The sequence below is a fragment of the Jaculus jaculus genome, chromosome 7 (genome assembly GCF_020740685.1).
Source record: "Jaculus jaculus isolate mJacJac1 chromosome 7, mJacJac1.mat.Y.cur, whole genome shotgun sequence".
In the NCBI taxonomy this organism is placed as follows: Eukaryota; Metazoa; Chordata; class Mammalia; order Rodentia; family Dipodidae; genus Jaculus; species Jaculus jaculus.
Window position 1 is genome coordinate 107,416,680 of NC_059108.1, and position 13,709 is coordinate 107,430,388.

A 13,709-nucleotide genomic window follows, 5' to 3' on the forward strand; every position below is an offset into this window, starting at 1 on the left:
TTCTAAATCTCTCACTGGGGTTTTAATAACTATTTCTGAGGTTCTCTCTTACTTGTGTTCAGGTTTTTTTTTTGTTTTGTTTGTTTTTAAGCAGGCTGCTTGCTTCCTACCCTCCTGCCTTCATGAACTTGGTGCCCAGCTTCCAGCCTGTGGGTCTTTCCATGCCCATTGGTAGCCCTTCAGTCAGGAAGTTTGCCCGGTGCCTCTTAAACACTGATCGCCTTCTTACCTCCATCACTAGCTCACTGGGCAGTTAGTCATTAATAGCTTTGTGACACGTAGCATGTACCAACTTTGGCTTCCAAGAATTTTTTTGTCCTTCTGTCCTGGTTCCTACATGGCTTACATAGTTTCTCCTTCTGAGTACACACAGAATGTTAAAATTTATTTAAAAGCCTCTTGCTTCTACCCCACCTTCAGCTTTAATGACCTTGGGTCTGAATTCAGAGATCTTTGGGAACAAAGTAAGCTGACAGGCTTCCAGTGATCTGTGACCTCTTACTCTGAGACAGCACCCACTTACCTGGGTACCAAACAGTTAGTTATTAAACCCCTCCCCCACTTAAAAAAACAGTTGCCTAACACATTGCAAAAGACCATGTCTGGCCTTTGCTGGAACATAGTTGCTCAGAAGATAAAACAAGAGTAAGAGTTCTAATCAAAATCTTATAAGTTTAGAAATAATTTGTTCAGAGATCAACATGATTTGACCTCAAGCAGTTGTGAGGACTAGAGAAAAAAATAAAAACAAAAAACAAAACACTGTTGGACTCATGTTTCCTTAAACAAAAAACAGAAAACTACAAGTTCTACATTCCACTGATTTGTCTTAAGCAGTGCCGATTAAAGGAAACATCTGCCCAGTTGCCTCTTTAAAGCTCTTCTTAGGAAGAATTTGGGGCATGTGAAAGAAGTCAAGTTCACAGTAGAGGCCTTCATCCATTGCACAGAAAGGTCTGGACAGGGAGTTTAGTTCCGGCTTCCAGCCAAGAGTCAGCAGATGTGGTGGCTCTCAGCAGTGGACGTCAAGAAGGCTCCTGCAGCCTCGCCTCTGCCTTGAATGCTTTCATCAGACAGACCTGTGCTGCCGTTCTCATAGTTGCTTAGAACAAGGCTGTGTTTGTGTTTAAAAATTTTTTAATGTATTTATTTGAGAGCAAGAGAGAAAACCAAAAGAAAACAAAACAATAAACTCATTGGTTCACCAAACTGGCATTGGTGCAATCATACTTTGTTCTGCCATTTGAGCCTTATCTGGGGTGAAGACATGTGTTCGTGTCTCCCCAGGGGAAGTTTCCTGTGACATTTGGACAAGACCAAAGATGAGTTTGGGAGGAGCAGTGGCATGGTCTTGGCTTTGGTCAGCAAGGCATGCAGCTGAGGCTGGGGAGGGAGTTTCCATGAGGGAAATCCCAACATGGCTGTCCTTCCCCACATGGCGTGTGGTGGCGTGCCTTTCTGTGGTGGCAGCAGCTGCATGGGTCATGTCATGCGTGGGTAGCAAGACAGGTAACGCAGGCTGAGCCATCAGGAGGAAGAGTGTCTGGGGCTGGGATGCCAGGGTGGCTGTCCTCCTCTGCATGGTCATGCTTGATGAGTGGGGCCCACCGAGCTCATCAGGGGTGGGGAGATACAAGCAGCCCCTTGGAAGCATTCTAGGGTGAGGAAGGCTAGGTGGTGATGCCGCCCATCCGTGGTGCTGTCCCCAGCATTGTGGTTTCTTTTTTTGCTTTTCTGATTTTATTAATGAGAGAGAGAGAGAGAGAGAAAATGGGTGCACCAGGGCCTCTAGCCACTGCAAATGGCATGCCTCACCATGTGCATCTGGCTTATGTGGGACCTGGAGAATTGAATCTGAGTCCTTAGGCTTCACAGGCAAGCACCTTAACCACTAAGCCATCTCGTCAGCCCAGCACCGTGCTCTTAAAGAAATAGGTGATACAGGTATTGGAATCTCTTCATGCTGTGCTGGACCTTGTTAACCTTCTCCTGTAGTATTCACTTAGCTACTGACTCCTGAGAGCAACTGATGCCTGCTTGGAATGGATGGCTGCGGGCCTTCAGAGGCCCTGCCCTCTGTAAAAAGCTTCTTAAATGGCATAGTGCTAACCTCTAAGTATCTTACATGTTTGGTAAAGTATCTGGAAGAACAACAAAGACAGCAATTAAAGTGTTTGAAAGAAGGTGTCCTGTGTAGATAGAAAAGAGCACTCCTAAAAGCCATGAGGCTGTTGAATAAAGATCACAGTGCGAGGGCTAACTCCACAATGGATGACCCATATACCTCAACAAGGAGGGGTCGGAGGAGTGGGATGGACCGGAAGGAGGCTAACAATGGTACCAACTTGACTGTATTGACTGAGTACGAAACTAATTAATAATAATAAAAAAAATATCACAGTGCCAGGGATGGGCTACCTTCTGGAGTTGTTGGCCAGGGAGCCCTCTGCCCCTAAATGAAAAAAGATTATTGTCACACTTGTTGATTGCTTTCCAGAACAAAATGGTAAGAACCTGTCTCTGAAGACATGGCATGCTGTGGTTGTAGGATGTGGAGAAGTCAGGCAGGGGCTGAACCTGAAGCACCTTTCCTGCTTGCTGACTTTCATAGTGCTGGAAGGTGCTGGTTAGGCTGCTGGGGGGAGAACGGTCATCAACAGTCCTGCCCAGCTTTGAACCTCAGTGAACCTATCTCAGCTACACCCCCCGTCAGGTTGCAGGCACGTGCAGCCATGCTAGACTTTTTATGTGGGTACTGGGGATCGAACTCAGGTCTTTGTGCTTACACAGCAAGTGATCTTACCCACTGATTGATCTCCCCAGCCCTCTTTTGATTTCTTAAAGATTAATTTATTTATTTAAGAGAGAGAGAGAGAGAGAGAGAGAGAGAGAGAGAGAGGGAGGGAGGGAGGGAGAATAGGTACATCAGAGCTTTCAGCCACTGCAAATGAACTCCAGACGCATGAGCCACCTTGTGCATCTGGTTTATGTAAGTCTTTGAGAATTGAACCTGGGTTCTTTGGCTTTGTAGGCAAGTACCTTAAATGCTAAACCATCTCTCCATCACTCTTTCTTTCTTTTAATATTTTATTTTTATTTATTTATTTGACAAGGAAAGAGGGAGACACAGAGAGAGACACAGAGAGAGAAAGAATGGGCATGCAGGACCTCTAGCCACTGCAAACAGACTTCAGACGTGTGTACCCCCTTGTGCATCTGGCTAACGTGGGTCCTAGAGAATTGAACCTGGGTCCTTTGGCTTTGCAGGCAAACTTGCCTTAATGGCTAAGCCATCCCTCTTCCCTCCAGCCCTTCTTTTTTTTTCAAGGTAGGGTCTCACTAAAGCTCAGGCTGACCTGGAATTCACTACGTAGTCTTAGGGTGGTCTCAAACTCAGTGATCTTCCTACCTCTGCCTCCCAAATGCTGAGATTAAAGGCATGTGTCACCAGCTTGACTTTTTTTGAAATAGGGTCTCACTAAGCAGTTTATACTGGGATAGAACTTGTGACTGGAGCGGCTGGGATTAGAGACCTGCACTACACAGCCAGGCTCTGCAGGTTCCTGAGCTTGTCTTCTGTTGGGTGTGAACCATACATGTGCCATCTCAGTAGTGGTCAAAATACACAGATTTTTATCAGACGATGTTGAAATGTTTCTTAAGTGTTGTTCTAATTTATACCCTCAGCAACAATAAACATGCCTGTTCTTCTACCAATACTTGACATTGTCAGCCTTTAAATATTTTACTGATATGGTAAGTGTGAAACTATTTTAACTAAAAATTTGTAGGGGCCGGGCATGGTGGTGCACGCCTTTAATTCCAGCACTCAGGTGGCAGAGGTAGGAGGATAGCCATGAGTTTGAGTCCACCCTGAGACTACAGAGTGAATTCCAGGTCAGCCTGAGCTAGAGTGAGACCCTACCTCGAAAAACCAAAAAAAAAAAAAAAAAGAAAAAAAAATCATAGCACTGTAAAGTTCAAAAGCAGAGCAGGTGTTCAATCCCCATCACTGCACGCGCGCGTGCTCACACACATGCGCAGGCACGCACACAAGCACGCACTTCCCATTTTTCAGAATATCAGTAATGTTGGACAACTTCCCTAGGCTTACTGAGCATTTCAGGTTTCTCTTCTGTGACATAACTATTCTAGTGCACTGTCCCAATTTCGTTTGGATTGGTATGTGTGCATGCGCACAAGCTTGTATATGTGTTCACTTATTTGTATTCTGCATATTAGTATCTGCCAATGATTTGTTCGTAACTATCTTCTAATTTAAAAATTAGTAATTATTTTCCTTCTGTATTGTACATGTTGATGTGTACGGGTGCATGTGTGGAGGTATGAGGGCCTCAGGCTGCTTGTCTCCTTTCCAACACTGCTTGTGCACCACTCTAGCTGGCCTGAGAGCTTGTGGACTACCCTTCTAGTCCAGATTTAGCCTCCAATGGATGCAAGCATGTTGGGGGCACAGGGGTGTGCACCACTTTGCACCTGGCTTTACGTGGTTGCTGGGGAGTCAAGCTTGGGCTGGCAGGCTCATTTATTTTTATTTTTTGAGGAAGGATCTCACTGTAGCCCAGGCTGACATGGAACTCCCTCTGTAGTCCAAGGCTGGCCTCCAACTCACAGGATCCTTCTACCCCTGCCTCCCGAGTGCTGGGATTAAAGGTGTGTGCCACCACGCCTGGCCCCTTACGCAGTGTATTTTTACTGTTTAATATTTTAAAATTATTTACAAGCAGGGAGATAGAGAGGGACAGAGAAACTGGGCATGCTAGGGCCTCCAGCCACTGCAAATGAACTCCAGATGCATGTGCCACTTTGTTTATCTGGCTTTACATGGGTACTGGAGAATCGAACCTTGGTCATTATGCTTTGCAGGCAATCACCTTAACTGCTGAGCAACTTCTCCAGCCCAGCCTTCTTTTGTCCTTTTGGAGACTGGCTTTCATTATGTAGCCCAGACTGGCCACAAACTCGAGCTCTATCTCCTTGATGCTTCTTCCAATTTTATTTTGTAATTTTTTATTTTTTGGTTTTTTGAGGTAGGGTCTCACTCTGGCCCAGGCTGACCTGGAATTCACTATGTAGACTCAGGGTGGCCTCGAATTCACGGTGATCCTCCTACCTCTGCCTCCCAAGTGCTGGGATTAAAGGCGTGTGCCACCATGCCCGGCAAATATTTTTATTTTTTAGAAAGTGAGCAAGCGCATGGGGGGGGGGGGGAAGGAGGGAGGGAGGGAGGAAGGGGGGGAGGGAGGGAATGAGAATGAGAATTGGCGTGCCAGGGCCTCAAGCCACTGAAATTGAACTCAAGATTTTGTAAATGCTCTGTCATGGTTTAAGAGTATTACCATTCACATTTACATCCTTAGTCCATCTGGAATTTGATATGTATTAATTGCTACATATTTATATGAGGTAGCGAGTGGCCCATATCTCATGACTTGTTTCATGCATGAACTAGCACTGTTCTTTGGGGAGTGCTTCAGTTTTCTGCTGATCTCAGAAACCAGGCATCTGTTTATGTGCATGTTACCAGTCTTCCTTTGGGTTTTTTGGTAGTTTTATTTCTTTTTTTTAAAATATTATTTATTTATTTATTTATTTGAGAGCGACAGACACAGAGAGAAAGACAGATAGAGGGAGACAGAGAGAATGGGCGCGCCAGGGCTTCCAGCCTCTGCAAATGAACTCCAGATGCGTGCGCCCCCTTGTGCATCTGGCTAACGTGGGACCTGGAGAACCGAGCCTCGAACCGGGGTCCTTAGGCTTCACAGGCAAGCGCTTAACCGCTAAGCCATCTCTCCAGCCCGGTAGTTTTATTTGAGTACTAATGCCTTGTTTTCAAAATGTATTTTTAAAAATTTATTTATTTGCAAGCAGAAACAGAGAAATAAACTGAGGAGAGTGAGTATGGGTATGCCAGGGCCTCCAACCACTGCAAACTCCAGATGCATGCACCCCCCTGTGCCTCTGTGGGTACTGGGGGATCAAAACCAAGTCATTAGGCTTTGCAAGTAAGCACTTTAACTGCTGAGTCATCTCTCTCCAACCCTATTATTTATTTATTATTATTTTTTATTTTTGAGGTAGGGTTTCACTCTAGCTCAGGCTGAGCTGGAATTCACTATGTATTCTCAGGGTGGCCTAGAACTCACAGAGATCCTCCTACCTCTGCCTCCAGAGTGCTGGGATTAAAAGTCTGTGCCACCACCTTTGATTAGTAAGTTTAAGAGTTAAATGTGTTTACTTGAATTTTACTTGATCATGAAGTTTACAAAAATGAGAATTTTATGCTCATATCTGTTTTCTTCTTTATCGTACATTGACAATATTAATTCAGTGATGATTTTAAACATGTTTGTTTCACTGTGATGTTTTTAATCAGAAACTTCATTAGCATTGAACTTACATCACTTCCCTGAGCAGTAATGCAGGTAATGCCTGACCAGTGAAGCCACTTGAGACGGTAATTAGATCTCATGAAATAATGGTTCAAATTATTTTAAGTGCTCGTGATTTTTAGTAATATGCAGGTTCATGCACAAATATCAGGAAGACATTCAACTGAGAATGTGTCTACCAAAAAAAAAAAAAAAAAAAACCAAAAAGGGATTTTAATGTATACATTTAGCCTGGGAAACTTTATTGTTTATTAAATAAAGCAGAGAAAGCAAGAGAAGACTCAGCACCAAGGAAAATGGAAACAAGGTCACCAGATAATCTTTTTGGCTACTCTGTTTCCTGTCCTATGTTGCTCTGTCCCCCACTCTGAGAATCTCTCTGCTCTCACCCAGATTTCCCATTTCCTGTCACTTATCTCTACCACCGCCCCCATCGTTGAGCTGCCAAGCCAGAGCTGTTCAGAAAGACACAGCTCATTTGCTGAGGAGCACAGAGGGCTCTAGTAAACAACGTCTTCCTGTGTAGAGATCACTGGACCTCCTCAGAACACAAAGTGGATCAAGGGCTAGGGGAGATAGATAGCTCAACGGTTAAAGCCACTTGCTTGCTTGCAAAGCCTGCTGACCAAGTTTGACTCTCCAGCACCCACGTCAAGCCAGATACAAAGTGAGGCACAGATCTGTGATCCCAATGCGCTTAGCTTAGGACAATAGGAGACCGAACCAGAAGCCGGAGCTCACAGGCCCACTAGACAGGCATTAGTTTGCAGTAGCCAGAGACTCTGTTGAAGATAAGAGATGAGCAGGCACCTCGAGGTTGCCCTCGGAGCTACCACGTGTGCATGTGTACACATAAAGTTTTAAAAATGGTTGGAGCAATTCCCATGATATACCATGTCTATTGGCTCTACTCCATGTAGCAAGTCAATGCATTCTTGCCTTTGTTCTGAAACTACACAGCTGCAGAGACCTGATATAGTAGCTAAAGAAATGTTTTGGGAAGTGGCAAGATGGTTTTGAATGAGTGTCTACAATTTTAGAACAAAGCAGATCTCAGGTGGCAATTGTGCAGTTATGCTGCACATGAACACCAGACTCATGCCTCTGGTTTCGTGTGGGTACTGGAGGAATCAAACCCAAGCCAGCAGGCTCTGCAGGAAGGTACCTTTTATTGTGGAGCCATCTCCCCAGCTCGTAGGTCAGGCTAGGGACAGGCAGCCATGATGGATGTCAGAGAAAAACTTTCATACTTATTATTATTATTTTGAGGTAGGGTCTTCCTCTAATCCAGGTTCACCTGGAATTCACTATGTAGTCTCTCTCAAGTTGGCCTCAAACTCACAGTGATCCTTCTATCTCTGCCTCCTGAAGGCTGGGATTAAAGGCGTGCACTTTAAATACACTTGGCTTATAATTACACTCCTAGCATTTAGATATACTTTATTTTAAGCATTAGGAAAGAGGAGGGGCTCTCATTGTCAGTGAAAGGATGTATCAGATGACACTTGGGGTACTAGCCAGTTGCTATAATCACAGAGGATTGAAGCAAAGTATTTCCAAAGGCAAGTTACTTTACAAAGTTAATGCTAGGTAAATGTTAGATAAGTACAAGAAAACATTAAATAAAAGGTTTTGCTTTTATTTAAAATAAAATGCATTTATACAGTCTTTAGGTCATGGATTATTGGACAATACTGGTAAATCCGCCCTTCCCTGGCACCCTTTTGGGTTACATGACTGGGAATTTTCTGACTAGCACCAATGCAGATTTGTAACAGCGCAAAGACCAGAACAACGCCAGTCCAGGCATAGAGTTAAGGACATTGTGGCAAGTCATGACCACCATGAAGTCATTAATTTAGCATATATTGAAATTGCATATTAAGTATATTTTTAAAAGCATTTAATTAATGCAAGGATGCTACATTTAAGCCACTTTCTGATTGTGAGTAGTTCTAAAAAAACTGTACAATTTTATAAAATTTGTGTTTGTACATTAGTTACACAAAATGCATACTTCATAGACCTTTACTTCATACTGTAATGCAAAAGTTGCATATTTTAGGCAGACAGTGGATATGCTGGTGAATACTAAAAGTGTTGTAATACAATATGGTGTAAAATAAGAACACAGGACAGTATACACACATGCTCACTCAAGGACACAAACAAACCAAGCATAACAGACTAACAGCATTTTCCTTCACGGTCAATGACATTATTAAATATCAGGCACTTATTGCAGACCTGATTTTATACTGGGGGGGGAGAGGATTAAATGACTACCAGAGTAGGAGATTTTAAAACAGGACGTCAAATTAAACATACATTAAAACACATGCACTGGACATGATAAATAGACTTCATATAGGTTAAGCCCTGGGTAATTTAGAATAGATGGCTTGTTTCTTACAGTTTGGCTAGCTTCAACCAGTGACAGTTGGCTCCTGATTTGCCCACTATTTGGGTTTTCAATCCACGGCTCTATGAATGGGCCACACTCCACAGTCCACGTACTCCATCACGAAGGCAGAGGAACGGCCGTGCTTGTTAGTGCACACACTGACTGGTCTGGTAAGGCAAGGAAGTTTTTCATGATAAAATAATAAATTTCAAGCTTACTTTATTAAGCAGCATATAACAGACAATAGCTTTAAAGTTAAATATTGTTATGGCCGTGGAGTTCCATTTATAGTGTTTCTATTCACACCCAACCACTGGTGAGTTTGTAGAACATTTCTTCATCTAAACTTTCATTCTGGTCTTTTGCACGTGTTGACAGAAATATGTATCCACCAATGAATTCATGGACCACTTTGCAGTCCACTTCAGTACAAATGAAGGACAATCGGACTTCATCTGCAAACTCTACGGTGACCTGGAACAAAGACACAGCGCTGTCAGCCCTAAAATTACTTTAGTAAAAGTAATTAATAATGCCTTTAAGTCCTAAAGAATAAGGATGTAAAGGTTTTAGGTCATTAAGTTCCCAAGTGGTCTCTGGTGATTCAATTAATGAGAATGCCTCTCTTCAAGTCCTGGGAGAAAAATCTACTTCCTGTGTTTTATTTAATATTTGCTTCAGTATTTAACTATCATGTCTGACTATTTCAGAAAGATGATTTTTGCTGATAGGAACTGATACAACATAACCAATATGATCCAAACCAAATAACTCAGTACAAGCTTCTGTTTATTTTAAAGGATATTCGTGTATTTCATGGTGAGGGAATCACAGAACACAGAGGCCCATGTGCGAAGCTTTAGATCCTGGGAACATCTGAGTCTATTACTGGAGTGTGAGCATGGACAATAATGGCCCTGAGGCCTCTAGAGTTGAGTGCCCTCATCTGTAAGAACAGGCAAATCCACTAACCTTCGAAGGCTGGATGAGGTTTAGAGAGAAAACAATTTCAATTTCAAACATCTAGCATCATGCCTGGTGCAGTGCAGGCATATGATAAACTGTGGCTGTTATGAGTGGAAGAGACTTAGCCATTATACAAAGACAATTCTAAAAGTGATTAGGCAAATATCTCTAAGCAAACTGTTATGTCCTAGGAAATCTAATTATAAAATAGGCAAGTTTTTTTTAAATTGTTAAAAATTTATTTATTTATTTGCAAGCAGAGAGAGAGAAAAGAGAGACAGAGAAATGGGTGTGTCAGAGCCTCTAGCCACTGCAAATGAACTCCAGACACATGTGCCCCTGTGCATCTGGCTTATGTGGATTTTGGGGAATTGAATTTCAGTCCTTTGGCTTTGCAGGCAAGTACCTTACCCACTAAGCCATCTCTCCAACCCCAAATAGGCAAGTTTAAATGAGAATGAGTAACTAACAGTCCATACTTTAAGATGGAATAGTAAAAAAACCTTGAGGATTTGATTAAATTCAGGTGCGAGTACAGGGCATGTATGGAGGTCAGAGGACAATTTTAGGGTGTTTTCACTTTGCACCTCCTTTGAGGCAGAGTCTCATGTTCGGTGTTGCTTTTTTGCCAAGCTAGCTGGCCCATGAGCTTCTGGCAGATTCTCTGTCACCACCTTTATTTTCCACTGTAGGAGTGCCTAGGATTACAAATGCTTACCATGATGTTCCGAACTCAGTACTCATGCTTGTGCGCCTTGTGCTTTATTGACTAAGTCACCTCCCCTGCCCAGCATTTATTGATTTTTAAGCAAAGGCACATGTACAGTTTCATTTCAATGTGTCTGGAAGCCTGATCACCTTGTGTTCTCCACATGGGCTTTGAGAGCTTGTTTAGAGTGAAGCAGGGGACTGCTGCTTCTCAGTACACTAACAAAAAGGAGGAGGCCTTCTCCCACCAAGTACCAAGCTTCCTAAGAGAAGCATGTGAAACAGGGAGGGAGGGAGAGGATACCATCTAGTTGAGACTCAAAATAACCCTGGAAATCAGAGGGATAAGCAGTCAGATGGCCTCTTGCCCAATCTTTAGAATTTTAAAAAATATTTCATTTATGTATTAATTTATTTGAGTGGGGGCAGAGAGAGAGAGAGAATAGGCACACCAAGGCCTCTAGCCACTGCAAACCAATTCTAGATGCATGCACCGAGGTCCTTTGGCTTTGTAGACAAGAGCCCTAACTACTAAGTCATCTCACCAGCCCCAATCTTTAGAATTTATAAGGCCTTTTCTTTTTCTTTTTTGGCACTGCCAGAGATCAAACCCAGGGCCTTGCACATGTTAGGCAAACACTCAATGAAGGAGCTATATCCTTAGCCTGGAGACTTTTTAACTTCCTAACTTTAACGGAAGTGATTATTGAAGTGCTACCGTTAGGTAACAGTGTCACCTCTTACCATCTTGATCTCCCAGTTTACATTCCACTGCTTCATGTTGCTGAACCGCCATGTCTTAATGGCGTCCCCCGTGCTGGCATCCATCCTAATCAACCTGTTGTACGCAATTCCGATAAGTTCTTCCTTTTTGCCACCTTGAAACCTACAATGTTGGGTGGGGGGTGGGGGGAGAAAACCACAAAACCCTCAAACATTTAATAATGAAACAGGGGAGCACAGTGATGGGTTTTTAAGATGCATGCACTCTAACCCTAAAAAGTGCTATTTTTATATGAGTAAAAATAGAAATACAATCATTTTTTCCTTCTATTTATTTATTTATTTATTTATTTTGGTTGGTTTTTCGAGGTAGGGTCTCACTCTAGCCCAGTTTGACCTGGAATTCACTATGGAGTCTTAGGGTGGTCTCGAATTCATGGCAATCCTTCTACCTCTGCCTCCTGAGTGCTGGGATTAAAGGCGTGCGCCACCACGCCCGGCTTACAATCATTTTTTGAGTTTGTTTTTGTTTTTTGAGGTAGGGTTTCACTGTAGCCCAGGCTGACCTGAAATTCACTCTGTAGTCTCAGGGTGGCCTCGAACTCATGGAGTTCCTCCTACCTTTGCCTCCCAAGTGCTGGGACTAAAGGCATGCACCATCACGCCCGGCTCATCTTTTGAGTTTTTAATGGGAAAATTAAAAGCCTAGAAAGTACATTAGCATTTTTTAAATTTTACCGTAGACTAGGTTAGTGTGTCTAAACAGCATTTCTGACTTCACAAAGTGGATGAAGTGACTGTGCAGACCAGGGTAGAAACACTGACCTCGCAATGAAGTGGGTGATGCCGAATTCAGGCAGTGACTGCCAGGCCTGAATGAATCGCATCTTGGCTTCAATGAGACTCATCTGAGCTACGTTCTGATGGGCCTCCAGGATCCTCGCCGTTATCTAAACACAATTAAGCAGAGCCTTTACAATCAGACATTGTCTTCTAATGGTAGAGTCAAGATTAAAAAAAAAAAAAAATCAAAAGACTGAATCATTATTCCACTATAAAATTGGCTATTGCATGAGTTGGGGTTAGAAGAACTCTGAAGCTTCATTTAGGAATTTCAATAAAGTAGTAGCTTATTTGTCAAAGCATAATTTTAGTTTTCATATCAAGAAACAAAAGCCCTCGTAGGATTCTGTAATAGCCACAGTTGAGAAATATCACAAGTGTTACATATGTTTTTATGCTATTGCAATATAGTATATTCCAATGGAAAAATACATGATAAATTTAAGTTCAATAACAGGTATGGACAGAATGAGTGATCTGGAATTATTTGGTAGCAAGGAGCTCTGAAGTATAAATTTTAACTTTTAGTAAAAAAAGAATAGATATGAATGATGCCAGGGGTCCATTCCCTAGCGTGCAGGGAAAGTATTCTACTATTGAGCTCTATCTCCAGCCCTATTTGTATACATTGCTAAAGTAATCACAAACTTAAAAAAAAATTAATTATATTCACTTTGGAATGACTACTTCCACTAGGGAGGAAGGCTGTGCCTATGGCTTTAAAAACTGTTGTACTTTCTTTCTCTTTTTGTAAATATGGAGAACTTACCAAATCTCTTATATAGCCTGGCTGTAGATGGCAATGCGAGGAAAGAAAAAGAAAGCGGAAAGAAAAAAAAAAAAGAGAGGCAATCAGGAAATATGGCAATGAAGCAAAGAAAAAGCTGCAGCAACCTGCAAACCAAAATTCCAGCCAAAAACCATGCCAAAAAAAAAAAAAAAAAAAAATCATTTTAGGTGGAACAAGCAAAGTAAATGCAAGAACAGAAACAAAACCGAGAAGACAGAAGCTACTTTCCTTCTAGAATACTGAGAAACACTCCACCATTCAGAATGTTAAATGTCACTCATGGGTTGCTAGAAATTTGTGAAAGAAAATGAAAAAGAATAAATACCTCTTGTCCCTCCCTCCCCCCATACACCAGTTCTTACTGGTTAGGGGTAAAGCTAATTATTTTAGTAGCAAAATAATCTTTAAAAGTCTATAAAGTTTTCTCAGATTTAGTCAAACAACATAATACATGCACTGCTTTTCAGGAGGGAGTTGAGGAAAAGTGCACTGCCTATACTGTTTACTTATGCAAAAAAGTGAGCCCCCCCACAATTACCATTTGCTTTTTGCATCCTTTTTCCTGGAAAGGAAAATAAAGAGATGCTATATATAGTACCCCAGAATCAGATCCTTTCCAGTTTGGGTTAACTGAGATAGAGACACAGGACAACTCTTTTCTTTTTCCTTTCCTTTCCTTTCCCCTTCCCTTTCTCTTTCTCTCTCTTCTCTCTTTCTTGCTAGTGTCTCAATCTAGCCCAGGCTGACCTGGAACTCACTCTATAGTCTCAGGCTGGCTTCAAACTCATAGCAATCCTCCTCCCTCTGCCTTCCAGGTGCTGGGATTAAAGGCATGCGTCACCATGCCTGGCCTTTTCTTTAC

General features: G+C 42.4%; 1 protein-coding gene across 4 annotated transcripts in view; it reads right to left on the bottom strand.

The window, feature by feature from the left end:
- Window positions 1-8,031: 8,031 nt before the first annotated feature.
- Fermt2 (FERM domain containing kindlin 2) overlaps window positions 8,032-13,709 on the bottom strand; it is a 79,863-nt gene continuing 74,185 nt past the window's right edge. For 3 of the 4 annotated variants that reach the window (XM_045154784.1, XM_004649191.2, XM_045154785.1), the window contains exons 13-16: window positions 12,827-12,847; window positions 12,040-12,164; window positions 11,236-11,377; window positions 8,032-9,291 (exon numbers count right to left, since the gene is read on the bottom strand). In XM_045154784.1, the coding sequence (XP_045010719.1) occupies window positions 9,118-9,291; window positions 11,236-11,377; window positions 12,040-12,164; window positions 12,827-12,847 (462 nt within the window). In that variant the 3' untranslated portion in view covers window positions 8,032-9,117. The remainder of the gene's footprint in view (window positions 9,292-11,235; window positions 11,378-12,039; window positions 12,165-12,826; window positions 12,848-13,709) is intronic. The other variant, XM_004649192.2, reaches the window with a different exon arrangement.